The sequence below is a fragment of the Hylobates moloch genome, unplaced genomic scaffold (genome assembly GCF_009828535.3).
Source record: "Hylobates moloch isolate HMO894 unplaced genomic scaffold, HMol_V3 SCAFFOLD_13, whole genome shotgun sequence".
Lineage (NCBI taxonomy): Eukaryota > Metazoa > Chordata > Mammalia > Primates > Hylobatidae > Hylobates > Hylobates moloch.
The window spans coordinates 52,143,693-52,162,006 of NW_026652288.1; the positions used below are offsets into that span (position 1 = coordinate 52,143,693).

The 18,314-nt window shown below is 46.6% G+C and overlaps 1 protein-coding gene across 3 annotated transcripts; it reads left to right on the top strand.

The window, feature by feature from the left end:
- The first annotated feature begins 2,390 nt into the window (after positions 1-2,390).
- KRT72 (keratin 72) lies at positions 2,391-18,206 on the top strand. Of its 3 annotated transcripts, XM_032173666.2 has the most exons (10): positions 2,391-2,826; positions 4,740-4,954; positions 10,883-10,943; positions 11,327-11,422; positions 12,190-12,354; positions 12,857-12,982; positions 15,955-16,175; positions 16,826-16,860; positions 17,621-17,830; positions 17,958-18,206. In XM_032173666.2, exons 1-9 carry the CDS (start codon positions 2,401-2,403, stop codon positions 17,809-17,811), a joined length of 1,536 nt encoding a protein of 511 aa, XP_032029557.1. In that variant the 5' UTR covers positions 2,391-2,400; the 3' UTR covers positions 17,812-17,830; positions 17,958-18,206. The 3 variants fall into 3 exon arrangements, with proteins under 3 accessions (XP_032029557.1, XP_058282271.1, XP_032029558.1); XM_058426288.1 differs by having other exon boundaries at positions 17,621-18,206; XM_032173667.2 differs by lacking the exon at positions 12,857-12,982 and having other exon boundaries at positions 17,621-18,206.
- Positions 18,207-18,314: the final 108 nt, after the last annotated feature.

Here is an 18,314-nt window from a genome sequence, read left to right on the forward strand (position 1 = left end):
GCAATAAGATGCTCGCTTCATTTTTTTTTTAAGCCAAGCACAGAATCCATTCCCATATCTTTTTTTTGCATGATACCTATTAACTTCCCAAGAACTAGTGTTATAGGGCAAAGGAGACCCAGTTTAACCAGCAATGCATTTTCAATTCTCAGCCTAGAGTGGTTTCATCCGTCTTTTGTAGTAAAGATCTGATTTCTAAGGGCAATGTTCCTTGTCTGGTTTACTAATCCAGGGGTTGCTTTAACCCAAGAACTAATGACAGAGGTGGTCACCAAGGCCTGAGGTGACACTGTAAGCTGCTGTCAGAGGCAGAGGCAATGAGAACCCCTCCTCCCTGGCCTCAATCCCCTTTGATCTGCTGACATCCCCACACATCTGAAGCCTTTGAAATCTGCATGTGTCACTTCTGTCTCCTCATGATCTGTAATAAAGGTGATTCAGGGGTTGAGGAATTCCTTATTCATCCGGCCAGTCAACCCCTCATAGGAAGATAAGAAAAGGTCATCTTACTCTTCCCTAACCCTGGGCAGAAGAGCCCTGGTCCCAGGATATCTCAACTCCTTAGAAAATTTCTAGGAAGAAAAAAAAAATGATTTCAAACACACCCTTTTTCAGCCAATCCTACGAAAAATTCTCCTCTTTCAATGTAATCCATTCCTTGCTTTTCTACTCTCAATGGCTAGAATACATAAATTCATTTTTGTGCTTGTGGAAAAAAAACTGGCTAAAATTACGGGGTAGAGGGAAAATCTCATGTAATAATGAAAAACATAACCTTGATCTTCTTGAAGGGTCTGCTGTCACCCAGCCACACTGACACTGCCCTTCTCCTCTTCAGAGGGAATGGACTACAGCCCCTCCTCTGAGGCAGCACTGAGAGCCCACCCTCTGTCCCACCTAGGACACCCAGACGCCATTATCTGTTCATCTGTGATCGGTGCCATCTCCACCGCTTAACAATGCCCTCACAACTTCGTTCCCCATGGAGTAAACGCTTCGGCTGTTATTATGTCCTGTCATTGGCCCAGAGGAGGCTATGTCAGCCAATTACCCCCAGGTACCATTTAGCCATCCCATGAGGTCCCCAAGGGGAGCCCAGCCTTCAGGGTATCACTGAAGGTGCAGAAACAAGCCTTGCCCTAAGCACTCTGCTGTTTCACAATCATCCTGAATGTCCCTTTGGCCAAGGCCTGGGCTGAGCACTGGGGAAGCAGGGGAGGGAAGGGTGAATCCAGGGGTCCCTGTCAATCTGATAGAGGAAATGGAACACACACCCAGGACTCAGGCAGCTTGAGAAATAAGAGCAATGAAATAATCCCACCTGCATGCCAGAGGAACAGGAGAGCTGTTGCTAAGAGAGGAGGAGACTTGAAGGCAGCTTAAGTTTGAGAAAAGGAAATCAGGTTAGGTGGAAGAAGGAGCCTCTGTAGCTTAAAGGGAATGAAGTTCTAGAATCTAGTTCTTGGTTTTAGATCTGAAGAGTCTTGACCTGTTCCTAATAACTGATCACATTTTGATGCTGAATTAGAAATGACAGGGTTGCAAATGACCTGAGCAGAGGTTTCCTGGATGGGATAAATAAGCCTCTTCTGCTATTAAAAGAAAACAAAAATGAAAACAACCAAAACCTTAGGAAATATCATTTGCTAAACCACGCCTGAGCCTTCTTGTGCCACCTCCCCAGGCCTTCTTCCCTCCCTTCCAGATAGCATGGTCCCCATTCTTAATCCAGAAATGCTTAGTGGAGAAATCTTTTCACTCTGGTCCAAAGTCAACCCCCAACACTTGTGACCAGAGCTCTCTGTGTCCTGCCTTCCCCAATAGACTGAGAGGTCTCTGCAGACGGGGCCAAAATCTCCTCCTTCTGAACTTCCTTCTTGCACACGGGACAGAGCTTTCCTCATCCAGAAGCCTGGGAGGCAGGAGGAGGACAGGCTAAGGATGATTTTCTGGGATAGTCTTGACTCTATTCCATGGCCTTCTGAAGCAGAAGCAGCCTGGACTTCTGCTTCACACACCTCTGTCTCCCCAGACACACACCCAGAGGGTCAGCCCCACTGGAAGTTTCCAGGGGCGATCTTGGGAGTAATAACCCCAGTAATTGGAGGCCAGCAGGTGGAGATAAGGTCGCTAAGCCATGATAATGCAGGAGGTGAGCCAAGTAAATGCTGGGTTCTGGGTCACTTTATAGGGATTCATGGGGAGTTCACGGTGGAACAGACAAAAATCTCGGTGAGTGCATGGTAATTTCCTACATGAAGAACCCAAGAGGCCTCAAGGGATCTAAAAGGTGTTGTCGACATACAAATTAGGCTGACTCCAGCCAGCCAGGCTATTTAAGAGGCAAGCCGGACCGAGAACGCAGCGGCTGTTTGCGCCCCTCCTGCCTCCTTGCCAGCCATGAGCCGCCAACTGACCCATTTCCCCTGCGGGGAGCGCCTGGGCTTCAGCGGTTGCTCCGCAGTCCTCTCTGGCGGGATCGGCAGCAGCTCCGCCTCATTCCGGGCCGGGGTCAAGGGCTCGGCCTCCTTTGGCAGCAAGAGCCTCTTCTGCCTTGGGGGCAGCCGACGCCTGGCGCTCAGCGCTGCGGCGGGGCGAGGCGGCGGCCGCCTGGGTGGCTTCGTGGGCACCGTCTTCGGCAGCGCCGGGCTGGGGCCCGCGTGTCCCTCCGTGTGCCCGCCCGGGGGCATCCCTCAGGTCACCGTCAACAGGAGCCTCCTGGCCCCGCTCAACGTGGAGCTGGACCCCAAGATCCAGAGGGTGCGCGCCCAGGAGCGGGAGCAGATCAAGGCTCTGAACAACAAGTTCGCCTCCTTCATCGACAAGGTGAGTCCTCAGGCATCGGCCTGTCCCTGCGTTGGGCGCAGTGTGCACAGTGGTGCTGGCTCTGCCACTGGCGAGCTGCGTGGGAGCGTGGGCGGGTCATAACCTCTCCGAGCCTCCCTTTTCCATTTGTAAATGGGCACAATAATGGGTCTTACTCCAGTGGGTTGAGATGAGGCTTAATGGGGATGTTTACAAAGTGCTCAGAACAGTGCCTGGCACATACTTCCAATAAACAGGATGTATTAGCCCGTTTTCATGCTGCTGATAAAGACATACCCGAGACTGGGAAAAAAAAAAGATGTTTAATTGGACTTACAGTGCCCCATGGCTGGGGAGGCCTCAGAGTCATGACGGGAGGCCAAAGTCACGTCTTATATGGCAGTGGCCAGAGAAAAAGGAGGAAGAAGCAAAAACGGAAACCCCTGATAAACGCATCAGATCTCGTGATACTTATTCACTATCAGGAGAATAGCAGGAGAAAGACCCGCCCCCATGATTCATTTACCTCCCCCTGGTCCCTCCCACAACACGTGGGAATTCTGGGAGAGTTAATTCAAGTTGAGATTTGGGTGGGGACACAGCCAAAACCCGTCAAGGACCTTCATTTCTTTCTTGCATGAGACAAGACTGTGGGAAGGGAGGGGGCAGGATCTCCAAGGAATGGGCACTTTGAGAGTTCCCAATATCAGAAGAAGAGATGGGACCCACATTCAGGGCAGGGCATTAGGAACAGAGGCCAAGAGACGTTGCAGGACATGGTGCTTGGTGCCTGAGGAGTGGGGTGAGTGTGTAGCCAGGAAGGTGATAGAGGAGGTGAGAGAAAAGGGCCAGAAAACTGAAGGGTGAGGCTGAGGAGGCACTTGGAAAGAGTGCATGTAAAGTTACAGGTGTGTGCTGAGGGTGGGGCATCCAGAAATTGGGGTAATAGGGAAGTTGTCTCTGGAGCTTCCGAGGCAATGACCCCAGTGAGTGGAGAGGAGACAGGGAATGGGCTTCTCTTGTCTCCACCTGGGTGGAAGGTGTAGACGGTGAGTGATAAGGGGACAGCCTGATAACAATAGCTGACATTTATGGTGCCGTCCCAAGTGATTCTCATTTACTAATGCACAACCCATGATTCTGTCGTTGTTCTACCTCGCAGGTGAGGATAGTAAGACATGGGAGGCTAAGAAATGAGCTCACCTTGGACAGGACAGTTAGTGGTGGACCGAGTGTCACCACTTTGCTAGGGAAGAGGAAGTGAGGTGGCAGGAGGGCACAGGTCTGCATGGAAGAAACACAGTGGCTATTCCAGAGGCCGGGGCATTCTCTTGCTCTTTTATGTCTGTTGTTCCCTAGCATGTTTCCTTCTGCCCCTCAAGCTAAAAGATAGGTGAGAAGAGGAATGCTGGTGTGTGGCAGAGGGCTTGGAGTTACTGAGTCTAAAAATGTGCACCCTGGTCAAGTACGAAGGAACCTTGTGAAGATGTGGTAACCTGCTGTGAACAACAAAGAAACGAACAAACCAAGTGCAATTTAGGCTACACAACAGGAGGAACGCTCTAAATGCCAGTGTGCTTTCCAATGTCACTCCCCAGTCCCTGTTTCTCCCTTGCTCCCCATTTCTCTTTACTCAGAAAACACCAGCATTTATAGCAAGAGAAGCTACCTCTATCTCATGAAAACTCACTGAGGCAGAGGCAGATGGTACCATTGCTTAAGTCCTCTTCCTGATTTCTTATAGACTGGGTCCTATTTCTTGTCTTGGAGATCCAGGTGAGCAAGTCCCTCGGCTCAATCCACCCCGGGATGAGCCTTGTTCTTTCCTACCCTCAGTCCCCCAGGATGGCTGCCTCTGGTTTTTGGGGCCCTCTCCTCACTCTTGGGAGGCAACAACATGGGGACTCTGGGTGATGACTGCCTTTGGGTTCCAGGTGCGGTTCCTGGAGCAGCAGAATCAGGTGCTGGAGACCAAGTGGAACCTCCTACAGCAGCTGGAGTTGAACAACTGCAGGAAGAACCTGGAGCCCATTTATGAGGGCTACATCAGCAACCTGCGGAAGCAGCTGGAGACGCTGTCTGGGGACAGGGTGAGGCTGGACTCAGAGCTGAGGAACATGCAGGATTTGGTGGAGGACTACAAGAAGAGGTGAGTGAGTGGCAGGGAATATGCCCCTGGAGGATCTGATTTCAAATGAGGTTTTTGTTTGGAGACAGCATTTTTGCTTCTTAGAACCTTTGCTGATACCGGGGGAGGAAGGAACATCCAGACAGAATGGGACTTAGGAAAATAATAGATCTACCTACACCGGTTTTCCAAACTGTCTAGGAAATGTGTGCTCAATTTCTAGCACTGAAAATGGAGGAATGGGGAAAGAGAGTTGTATCAAAACCAGATGGACAACCCAAAGGCCTTTGTAGTTCCTCCTGAGTTAAGTTTTCCATGGCAGTTCCCAGAACGTAAGACACCCCATCAATTCCAGAACAAATTTTAAATCTAAAAAAAAGAATTTTAAAAACTTATTCCATGTTGAATCATGGCTGTGCTGCTGAATCCTGGCTTTAAAGAGAATAATTGAGAATGTTTGAGGATGATTGAGAATGAGATGGAACCAGAGGTTGTGTCTTCCTCCAAGTTGAGCTGAATATGAGACAGTAATAAATCAAGGCTCAGTGTGACCTGATATTTTGGAAGTTTGCTTCCAGATGCCAGGATTTCTAGGGAAATCCTGAATTGTGGCTTCTTCCACAATTCAAGTGGCTGGAGACCGTCAGAGCTGAGTTCTTTCTCTTGTTCCGTATTCAATCTACCTGCCCATCCCTATTCTGAAATTCCCTCAAAGCGGAACCCTGGCCCAAGCCATGCATGGAGAACCTGAGGAAGGAGGAGACACGGTCCCTGACTTCAGAAAGCACACAGATTGTGAGGACAGGCTTAAAGAACAGTTTCAGATAGCCACCAACAAGAAGAAACAAATATGGTGTGAACTGAGATCGGTGGAATTAAGATGGGAACTGGAGCCCAATCTCTAGATGCAAGCAGGGTCTGGAAAGAACAGGCGGCTGCCAGACACAGTCCAGAAGTCTCACATGGAGGCGTCCAGGGGCGGTGCTATCTCTGGGCCTTTCAGATTGGAGTGGCTTTGTGTTCCTGAACCACCATGAACTAGTTGAGCAACCACAGATGAGTCTCTGTGTCCTCTGTGAACTTTAGTTTTAGTGTTTATGGAAACCAAATACTGATTCTTGCCTTGCTACCTAAAAGAGCTATTGAGAGGATAATGCCAGCCAGACAGTAGCGTATTAGCAGCTTTGAAAAGAATCCAAGTGCTACACAAATGTAAGGCATTGTTTTCTCTATGTCAGAAGGCTTGGATTTGAATCCCAGCTTCACTAGTAACTAGCATTATGAGCTCATCTATAAAATTGGGATAATAATAGAATCTACTTCATAGGGCTGTTGCGGGGATTAAATGAAATAATTTGTGCTAAGAATTTAGCACAGTGTTTAGCATATAGTAAGGGGTACAATAAATATTAGCTGCATTTATTAGGAGTATTTTAAAACTGATTTTATCACCCATCTCTTCCACCTGTGGGTCCTCATGCCAGGTTTTTGCATCTCTCTTATATCATAAGAAATGCTAATCATATATCATCATTGAATTAGAATTTTCAGTGCATTTGCCTTCCTGTTAAACTGTGAGTTTCTAGAAGATGCACAGTGTATATGTCTTAAGCATCATTGTACACGCTGAAGCTTTTCTCATAGACTCTCTAAAATGATTTTAAAAAACTTCATAATTAAAAAATTTCACAGTTAAAAAATTGAAGCTACAACCTTTTAATCATAAGTGTAAGTAGTTTCAAAGGGTGTAATTTCAAACGTATTATGTGTGTTCCCATTTAAAATTGTAATAGCCACATCACTCATTTAGATGTATCCAATTGCATCCAGGTGCTGCAGCAGGTTAGTGCCCATCACCCTTCATCTAAAAAGCCAATGAATGGGCTCTGCTTTAAAAATCATAACTTTTACCTTGATCGTTTTCCCATTTGGACTCCAATTTTCATGCCACTTTCCCCACATAATTTTGTTATAATATATTTTTATGCCTCTAAGTCTTTCATTGATCACCCTATCACAAAATATGCATGTATCTTGAAACCTTAGAAAGTTTGCTTCTTGTGGCCTGTAATTCCAGCAGTTTGGGAGGCTGAGGCAGGTGGATCATTTGAGCTCAAGAGCTAGAGGCCAGCTGGCCAACATGGCGAAACCCTGTCTCTACAAAAAATATAAAAAATTAGCCGGGCATGGTGGCGTGTGTCTGTGTTCCCAGCTACTCAGAGGCTGTGGCATTAGAATGTCTTGAACCTGGGAGGCAGAGGTTGCAGTGAGCTGAGATCAAGCCACTGCACTCCAGTCTGGGCGACAGAGCAAGATTCTGTCTAGAAAAAAAAAAAAAAAGAAAAAAAGAAAGTTTAGCTTTTGTGATCATAAGTTTTTAAATGTCAAAAGACTTATTTTGGGTTGAGTTATCCAAACAGCAAAATGTATTGCTAATTCTGTTAAATGAGTATTAAACATAAAAAATGAAAAAAATTGAAACTACTTTTCCTAATGAGTTGAATGGGGCAGATTTTTTTCTAAGTGGCTTAGTTATCCATGTATGAATATTGATTCTTATTGAGCTGAGATAGGATTCTAGTCCTGTGTGTTTTCCATTCTTAGGTGAGTGCTGGGAAACTTTAATTATATAAGTAGATTTTAATAGAAGGAGCTTTGCGAGCCCAGTGTTATTTAGTTCTCGGAATGCCTTTCCAGTTTTTCTGCTTTTTCTTTCTTCCATAGTGCTTACTGTTTGTAACATGCTGCATAATTGACACAACTTATTTGTTGTGTTTGTCGTTTGTCTCTCTCTGCTTTGTAAGGGCAGGGATATTTGTTTTGTTTTGTGTCTACAAAGTACCCCACACTCAATACATACTTTCTTAGGTGAATGATTACATGTCAAAATCACATAATGACTCATCATTAAAGATCATGTTTAACCATCTGTCAGCTGACAATTCAAATCCTTCTTTTTTTGAAAGCAAAAATTAAAAACCATCTGACTTGCAAAAAGAACTTGTTTCCTAGTCAGTAAAGTCATTAGCTTCCAAATTTCTGGAAAATTTTTCAATAAGGCTTTACCAAGACTGATCAAATGACCATGCTTATACAACTTATTCTGTCCTTTAGGAGCACCACGTTTAATCCAATGGATCAGAAAGAACTGGAAACATAAAACATTGTTAGTACTCAATACACCTATGCCAATTCTTTATCCTTAAAAAATAATGTGATTCTGGCTCATGGTTTTGTACACGAATACACACACTGGCACATTTTTGAAACTTTGGAGCTGCAGATTTACCTCATTCAATTTATATAGAAAATATCTGCCCTCTAGCTTCATTGGAAAAGCCAATTTTCATGTTCAAATCAGAGACATGAGTTGCTTTTTATCAGAAAAAGCCTGACTTCATTTCTAAATTCAAGTAAAAATAAGACTTTGTACTTTAGGGACTGTTATAAAATCCACTCAGCAATAAACTAAGAAATATGTCTTGTATAATAGATTATTGAAAGCATTCAAGATTAAAATGATTTAGATTTAATATAACGAATACAACTATTTATGTTATAAAACAAGAGAAATCAATACGTACTTTTTCATGATTTAACTTTTAGTTATTCATTGCAATATATTTTTAAATAATAAGTTATTTTTAAGTTAATAATGCTATAAAACTTATTTTTCTTTTTAATGTGTGTATTGAACTCTAGTGTTTGGCCTGTAGAAGTAAATAATGTAAAATTATTTACAACTAATGTCATTGATTTTGATAGTCCACTTGGTCAAACGTTTTCTATGTATTTTAGGAAATAGATATAAACTACTAAAAATTAATTGGCCTGGCAACTACCATATGTTTTATTTTTATTAAGAGGGGGTAGACATTATTAATCATTTTGTAAGATAATATAAAATAAAGATTGACTGTAATAGAAATAGCTGTTTCATGACATAATTTGATTAAAAAGTTTCAGTTATCTTTTGAATAAGACACAGAATCGGGGATAAATCATATAAACTGCTTTCTGTGTCTTTTATACAGCATAACTAGAAAGATCTACAGCCTCAGAAAACATCCCAGTCACATTTGAAATAGCTCCCTTCACTACCCTGCACTGCTCAGCCATTCAACAGTGCTTTTTCTTTTTGTTATTATACTTTAAGTTTTAGGGTACATTTGCACAACGTGCAGGTTTGTTACATATGTATACATGTGCTGTGTTGGTTTGCTGCACCCATTAACTCATCATGTACATTGGGTATTTCTCCTAATGCTATCCCTCCCCCCTCCCCCCACCCCACAACAGGCCCCAGTGTGTGGTGTTCCCCTTCCTGTGTCCAGGTGTTCTCATTGTTCAATTCCTACCTATGAGTGAGAACATGCGGTGTTTGGTTTTCTGTCCTTGCAATAGTTTGCTCAGAATGATGATTTCCAGCTTCATCCATGTCCCTACAAAGGATATTAACTCATCCTTTTTTATGGCTGCGTAGTATTCCATGGTGTAGATGTGCCACGTTTTCTTAATCCAGTCTATCACTGATGGACATTTGGGTTGCTTCCAAGTCTTTGCTATTGTGAATAGTGCCGCAAAAAACATACATGTGCATGTGTTTTTATAGTAGCATGATTTATAATCCTTTTAGTATATATCTGGTAATGGGATGGCTGGGTCAAATGGTATTTCTAGTTCTAGATCCTCGAGGAATTGCCACACTCAACAGTGCTTTTTGAGGAGGGGGCTTCCAAAAGGACATGCCTTAGGAATGAGCGAAGAGCTGAAAAGGATTGTTTATGTTAAGTACATGAATAAAAAAGCTATTATCTAGCCTTAATTCTTTTTTTCAATGTTTTACTATGGTAAAATACACATAACAAAATTTACCATCTTAACCATTTTTCAGTGGATGCTTCAGTGGTATTGAATACATTCATAATGTTGTGCAACCATCACCACTGTCCACCTCCAGAACATGCTTTCCATCTAGTGAAATGGGAACTCTATACCCACTTAACGCTAATTCCTCATTTCTTCCCTCCCCTCTTCCCAGCCCCTGGCTCCCACCATTCTACTTTCTGTCTCTGACTTAGACTACTCTAAGTACCTCACACGAATGAGATCATCTGTCTTTTGGAATATTTGTCTTTTTGTGATTGGCTTCTTTCACTTAGCAGAATGTCCTCAAGGTTCATCCATGTCGTAGCATATGGTAGAATTTTTTTTTCTTTCTAAGTCTGAAGGTATCCCATTGTATGTATACACCACATTTTGCTTATCCATTTAGCATTAATTATTTCTTACCAATGCTCTATTTCGTTACCATACTCTCACAAATGTCCTGTAACTCATTCTTTGAGAATACTAAGAGATGGAAGAGGTAAGCTCTTTAAATAAAATGGTTAGTACTCTTACTTCCCCAATCAACAATATGTCTATTAAGAACATCCCAGTCCTAACCACATTTCTGTGTCTTAGACCTTGCTTCTGTTTCTGCTTCACCTGGAACAGAAATATGTATAAGAAATAGGTAAAACATACAGTCTGAAAGTGAGAATGGTGCTTTTGTTTGGTGCCTAGGAGGTTTTTGCACCCTGAGCCATTGCACAGTATTAAGATGCCGTGTACCAGAAGGGAGTGTCTTTTCACCTCTGCTGTAATGTAGGAGGGGCTAATTGTGACAGGGAGAGGGACAGTAGAATGTGCATGACATCTCAACCACAGGTGCTCTCTGAGGCAGGTAGTTTTAAGACAGACTGCATAGGCACAGAGGAGCTGGAAATTGATTCCTTTAAATATGTCCTTGCCTGCATCCCCTTAAGCAAGGTTATGCATGTACCTAGGGGTACATGCATCCCAGTTTGAAGACCCCCACCCTGCAGCTCTCAGCACAGAGGTGGTCACTAACTATTCAGTGAGTGTTTGCAGAACGGAATTACCTCATTGTCTTGCCCCATGCAGGTATGAGGTGGAGATTAACAGACGCACAGCTGCTGAGAATGAGTTTGTGGTGCTGAAGAAGGTAAGAGGGGTGCAAGGTGGGCTGGAAGAAGCCTAGACCTGACCACCTGGCACAATGATGCTTGTAGGGTGAGGAAAGGGGCCCTGTAGGTCACTCAGTCCCTTGGGCAGGGGTGACTGGCACTCTAACTTCCCAGCCCCTCCCTCCAAGGCCCTTGCCTGGGATGCATGCTGTTTCTAGAATTTGCCAGTCTAAAATCTGGGCATTTTACTGCACTACTGGTGTAGCCATTGCACTGCACGTTAGTTGGTTTACTCTCAGGGACTGAGCCCCCCATGAAGCACAGGGTGAAGGGAGTGGAGAGAGCAAGGCTTCCTGTGGCGGGGGGGAGGAATGGGCAGAGGAGGCCCTCTCAGGGCGGCTTGACTGTCATGTGCTCCCAGGACGTGGATGCTGCTTACATGAATAAGGTTGAGCTCCAGGCCAAGGTGGACTCCTTGACAGATGAGATTACATTCTTCAAGTGCCTTTATGAAGGGGTAAGGACTTGGCTGACCTCTCTTGTGAGGTCTGCTCTTTTAACAAGTGGTTTCTGGCCCCTGGCTGGAAGGTGGTGTGGACCAAGAATTGGGAGGGAGAAAGCTTTCAACCTGGTGCCCCTGACATTCACCAAGGCCCTACTGGGTGCTGAACAATGAGCTAGGTTTTGAGGAGTCCATGAAAGAGAAGAAGTGATTCTTGCCCTCCAGGAGTTCACAGCCTGGCAGGAAAACACCATGTAGCTGAGCTTTCAGAGAACAGAGGAAGGAATGGTGGGTTCCGCCTGGGCCATCAGTGAAGGTTGTTGGAGAGAGAGGAGAAAGAGGACGATTTCAGTGGGTGCTGAGGGGGGCAGAAAAATAGAAGGTCAAGGAGCCTGTCTTGTGCTAAAGCATAAGGAATGAGGAAGGGCGCAGAGGCCTGGGGAAGGGACTGGTGCTGGTGACTCCCTAGGGGCCTTCACGTGCTAGGTAAAGAGTTCAGACTTGGTCCTATGGGTGGAGGGTGGCGGTGGCTGGTTTCTGAGGATGAGAATGTAGAAGAGGGCAGGAGTGCTTCTGAGTGTGCAATGGATAGAGGAGTCCAAGCGTTTGTGGCTGAAAGCCTAAGGCGCTCCTTCACGTGCCTGCCGGGCACTGGTGCGGAGGCAGAGTTCAAACGCTGAGGAAAGGCAGAGGGACAGTGAGGAATTTGCCCAGGGAGGACCAGGAGAACCAGTTCCTCACGAGTACCCCTTAACTAGCTCCCCTCCCCCAACCATCCCCAGGAGATCGCTCAGATCCAGTCCCACATCAGCGACACGTCCGTCATCCTGTCAATGGACAACAACCGGGACCTGGACCTGGACAGCATCATTGCCGAGGTCCGTGCCCAGTATGAGGAGATTGCCCTAAAGAGCAAGGCCGAGGCTGAGACCCTGTACCAGACCAAGGTGAGCTGGGTGCCAGGTGTGCTGAGTCCCACTGGCCACAGCTAGCACCCTCTCAGTATGTGTGCATGTGTATGTGTGTGTGTGTGTGTGTGTATTTAGGCTCAGTCAAGACCTCCTTTGTCCTGGAGGTGGGCCTCACGGAAATGCCACCCCATGGGTAAGGGAGATTAACTACAGTCTTGGCTTGTTTTGCTGACACATGTGGGGCTTAGCCCTTCTCCTGTCATGGCCCTTGGCTGAGGCCACACCAGCTACAACCCTGATAGGATTCTGACACAGTTTCTATGGGTAATTCACATATATTGTCTTATCTTCATGTTTTCTTCATGTTTCCACTTTGGCAAAATGAGGATAGGAAATTCACACTCTGCCAAGGCTCTCGTGTTTGAGAACCTGAGGATCTTGTTGAACTAGGGCAGGATCCTTTCTGTCCAGAAGAAAAGGGACCTTCCCTAGTTCAGTAGGATCCTTGTGTTCCTCTTCTCTTGTCACCCAACCTCAGATCCAGGAGCTGCAGGTCACAGCAGGCCAGCATGGGGATGACCTCAAGCTCACCAAGGCTGAAATCTCTGAGCTCAACCGCCTGATCCAGAGGATCCGCTCAGAGATAGGGAATGTGAAGAAGCAGGTGCGTTCTATGAAATTAATCCACTAACAGTATTTATTGAGTCACAATCTGGGCCAGACAGAATATGAAGAAAGGGTAAAACACAGTGCCCTCCTTAGGGCCTCCTCTAATTTACCAGGAGAGGATGATCTGAACAGATATGGAGGGATAAAGCAGCCTACACACTGTAGGTAAGTGTTACAGGAGCCCAGAAGGGTGAGAGGTGAATGAGGACCCCAGGGAAGCTTTGCAGGAGGTGAGATTACACTGGGAGAGGGGAAGGAGTAGGTGAAGGAGCCCGCAGGAGCAATGGGCCTAGGTAGGGATGTGCACGGCACACGTGCAGGTGGGCTTGCCTATCTGGGGCAGGTGGCTCGCTGCTCAGCAGTGGTGGCAGGGAGCAGGGGACACCACTGGGTAGGAATAGGTAGGCCTTGGGGTTTAGACCTAATGCAGGAGGTAAAAGGGAGCAATTTGGAGATTTCCCATGATGATACCTTGTGGGAGGAGAGAGAATCCAGCAGGAGATTTTAGAACAAAATGGAGGAGGCACAGCCCCCACAACCCAGATCGGGCTCAGGGCCCTGCACTCGTGTGGGGCCTTCCTGAACTAGTGCTGTGCTATGGGGAGGACACTGCACCGAGGTCCCCCTTTTTGGGAGGTAGTACCCGTGCAACCACATCTGTGGCTCTAAAGCAAGCAAACCCATGAGTCCTCAAGTTTGTGAAGGCAGTGCAAGAGTTTAAGGCTTTCAGCTCCCAGGAAAGTCAAGTTGTCCCATCTCCTTACCCTCCCCTGCACCCCATCTCTCACCCTGCATGGTGCATGCTTACAGACGTACACACACACACACACAGACACACACACACACACACACTAATCCTCTGTGCTCATGGTAGTGGGAAGAAGAAAGACCAGCATTAAATAACTTATGGTGTTTTTGTTTAATCAAGAGCTATATAAGTGCAGAAAAAACACAGATGTTTGAAGCTACCCTCAGTATTCTACTACAGTGTTTAACTAATGAAATGCTATGTGTTTACGGTTGGATGAGGTTATTACCAGAAAGTGACTTGCTTTGGTGGTCAGGGAAGATACCCTGTGTGGGGAACAAATGGGGATCCCTCGCAATGCTGAGTCCCCATTGCGGCTCCTTTTGAGGGCCCTCAGCTAAGGAGCTTCCTGCCCTTCTGGCCTCCTCCATCAAAGAAGCCCACCATGTCACATGCAGAGTTTCTTGGCATTTGGTGTCCTCAGCATTCATGTGACATTTGTTTCGAAGGATGCTAAAATTTCAAGTCCTCTCAACTCGGGTCACGTTCACAAGACCCAAGCTTTTGGTGTCCCTCTGCCCCAGGTTCACTCTGTGGGATCTTGGTCAATAAGAAAGAACAAAAGACAGTTTGATGAGTTCAGGTGACAGTGTGTGTGGCCACTCCATGAATGATTAAAACCTCTACAGTCCCAAGGGTGGGGCAGGGTTTTCTGTGGTTAGAAGGCTGGGTCCTAGGCATCTCCTTGAGGCTGTGAGCCACTCATCCAAAATGCGAGGGCATTGGCACTGCTGGGGGCCTGCCCAGCAGAGGAGGATGGCGGCAGCTGGACAATATTCTAGAGCCCATTTGGCCTTGGATCAGCTGCTTTCCTTGGTGTGAAGCAAATGTGGCTCCACAGTCGGGCACAGCCCAGAAAGAAAACCTCAGCTCCCACCAAAACCTTAACTGAGGAAACACATACTCAGACTGAAGGGCTCAGGAAGCCCCCTGGGGGCTTTCACATAAGTGCAAGCACACAGCCCCAGCTGCAGTTATGCAAAGCTATCTTCTTTAATTAATTAATTAATTAATATATATATTTTTTGAGAGGGATTATCCCTCTGTCACCCAGGCTGGAGTTCAGTGGCGCAATCTGGGCTCACTGCAACCTCCGTCTCCTGGGTTCAAGTGATTCTCCTGCCTCAGCCTCTCGAGTAGCTGGGACCACAGGCAGCTGCACGCCATCACTCCCGGCTAATTTTTATATTTTTAGTAGAGATGAGGTTTCATCATGTTGGCCAGGCTGGTCTTGAACTCCTGACCTCAGGTGATCCACCTGCCTTGGCCTCCCAAAGTGCTGGGAATACAGGCATGAGCCACTGTGCCCAGTCTGTTTTATTTATTTATTTTTAATTTTAATTTTGGTTTTAAGTTCTGGGGCACATGTACAGGATGTGCAGGTTTGTTACACAGGTAAACGTGTGCCATGGTGGTTTGCTGCACCTATCAACCCATCACCTAGGTATTGAGCACAGCATGCATTAGCTATTTTTTAAGCTAATTTTCCTAAAGCTCTATCTCCCTCCACCCGCCAACAGGCTCCAGTGTGCGTTGTTCCCCTCCCTGTATCCGTGTGTTCTCATTGTTCAGCTCCCACTTAAAGTGAGAACATGTGGTGTTTGGTTTTCTGTTTCTAGTTATGTAAAGGTATCTTCTAAGCCTGTTGCCATTTAGCATAGTTCTCTGTGGGATTTGGGGACCAAACTCTAAATGTGGCAAGTTTATAGGACATTTTATTAATAGGACCTTTATTAGCCCTCATGTTTTCCCTGTGATTTATGGGATCTCCTAAAACAACCTGTACACTGCAGAGCTGATTGAAGTCTAGCTGCTCAGAGACTTTTTTTCAGAGTTGACATAAGAATCTTACAGCTGATATTTCAGCCAGGAGGGAGAGGGCAGGGGCCATGTGCCCAGGCCACCCACTTTCTCAGTGCTTTCCCCTCCCCCCTCCCAGGTGAAGGTTTACTACTTTCAGATGCAGAGGCATGAGCCAGGGTGAACCATGCCTGGAGTTAGGGGAAGGACAGACTCACCTCTAGGGATGGCCAAAGTTGGATAAACCAGGAGGATCCCAAGCACTTACCATCAGGCATGACAAAACGAGGGGAGGTTGTCCAAGCAAGATCTCAGAACTGGGCTCTGACTCTTAAGTGCTGGATCTGTTTGCCCCTCAGTGCACCAATCTGGAGGCTGCCATAGCCGACGCTGAGCAGCGGGGGGACTGCTCCCTGAAAGACGCCCGGGCCAAGCTGGATGAGCTGGAGGGTGCCCTGCACCAGGCCAAGGAGGAGCTGGCACGGATGCTGCGTGAGTACCAGGAGCTCATGAGCCTAAAGCTGGCCCTGGATGTGGAGATTGCCACCTACCGCAAGCTGCTGGAGAGTGAGGAGTGCAGGTGAGGGGCCGGATACCATGTGTCAGGGCCAGTTTTCTCTCTGCTTTGGTAGGAAGCTCCAAGGCAAACAGTTTTGTCCTGTTTAGGTCCTACTGAAGTAAAACCATACAGCAAATGGGCTTGTCACATGATTAGGAAGGCCAAAGTTAGACAGCAAGAAAGACCAAGTTGTAAAAAATCCCAAAGGCTGTGGGAGATGAGGTATTAATGCTGGCAATGTTTGAGAAACAGCATCCCCTGACCCTTCATGGTGCATTTTTGTGGGTGGGGGGGAGGAACAAGATGGCCTCTAAGGGCTGTCCAAGTTCAAGGTCACTCCAGCAAAGCCTGGGGCTCCAATGGGGAGGTAAGCTCATTCTTCTTAATCGTCTAAGAACAGTGGCATGACTAGAGGGAAGTGGAAGCCTAATGATCCCACACAGCAAGCAGTTCTAAAGCATCTTGATGGAGGGCTGACTCCTTGCAGCAGATTTTCATCTCAGTTTTCTATTTCTTGGGGGGGTCGCACTGGGGTGTGTGGGAAGAAAGGAGGCTGGGATGAGGTTGGGAAGGCACATTCTGTGTGGAGAGGCTTATTCACAGAGGTGACTTCCAGGTGGTTGGGGTGATTATTTATGGGGGATTTACCTGTTTTTCTTCTCCTTTTTCAGGATGTCTGGCGAATATCCAAATTCTGTGAGCATCTGTAAGTATCTGCAGATCTCAGTTCTGCCCTTGGTCACCTTACCAAAAGTCCGAGTCCCTTTAATTCATGACACAAAAGAGAAATCAGAATGACAGAGGGGGCTCAGAGGAGACTTAAGGGCAAAAGGAAGGAGCTGGCTGTAGTAACTAAGGGGAAGCAGTGGATGGAGAAGACTATCATGAGAGACAAAAGTACAACCTATAGAAAGATCAAATGATACTCATGAGTGTATCATCCAACGAATGATGCTTAATGGTGACATTATTTTTCTGTCGATCAAAGCAAAGGCCTCCAATTGTAGTTAAGGGGAACTGGGGGGCCTGAAGGGTTGAGTGATGGAATGAATGAATGAGATGGAATGGTTGAATGAATGAATGAGAGCATGTCCTCAGAGAGCCTGTGTGGAGATGCTGTGGTGCTGAGAGACAGGGCCCTCAGTGGCCCCTTTCCTCATCAGCAGACCAGCAGCACCAGATGGGCCCTGAGAAGTGCCTCTTTTCATTTGGTCCTGCCCATGGGGGAAATTCACACACTAATAGGAAAGGGTAAAATGTATGAGGCTAAGTGCATGAAAAATGAAGCTGTATGATCAGTGCTGATAAAAATCTCTCAGTAGACTGAAACACACAACAGAGACAATCCATCTCAGCAGGAAGCCACTGCGGGCAAGAGTAAAGGGGGTGGCCCAGGATGCCCCAGGAGGGGCTCTGATGTGGGGCTGGAGCTGACTGGGGCTGAGGTCTTCTCTCATGCATTCCAGCTGTCATCAGCAGCACCAATGCTGGGGCAGGAGGGGCTGGCTTCAGCATGGGCTTTGGAGCCTCGAGCAGTTATAGCTACAAAACTGCAGCTGCAGACATCAAGACCAAAGGCAGCTGTGGCAGCGAGCTCAAGGATCCCCTTGCCAAAACCTCGGGGAGCAGCTGTGCCACCAAAAAGGCCTCCAGATGATGGACAAGTAGTTGGCTCTGTGAGCAGAAGGCTTCCCAACCCACCCATCTCCTCCCTCTCCTTCTCTGGGCTCCCTTTCCAAGTCAAGAAATGCTTTGTCTGTCACTACAGTCCCAACCCCATTTCCTCTCCCTGTTGTCCTCAAGGTGTGATGCTTTGATGCAAGGAGTCCAGTCAGGAGCTCTCTCAGTGGCCTCTTTCTTGGTCCCGTTTCGTTGGGTCATTGCCTGAAATGCAAAGACAGCACACATGCCCAGGATGTTTCCCCAAGGCCAGCTACAAGCCCCTCTGCCCCCATGCCTTTCTTGGGCCTTCACTGCTAAGGGACTCTCTTCATCTTCTGATTGGGATTGTGTCCAGTCCTCTGCTTCTCCTGCAATAAATGATTAAATCTGTTTGGTTCTCAGTTGAATCTGTTGCCCAGGATGTCACCATCTGCAGTGCCTTAGCTTTTCTTCATCTGATTCTTGCTTCACTCTGGGTCCCTGGGCTCATGAGGCTCT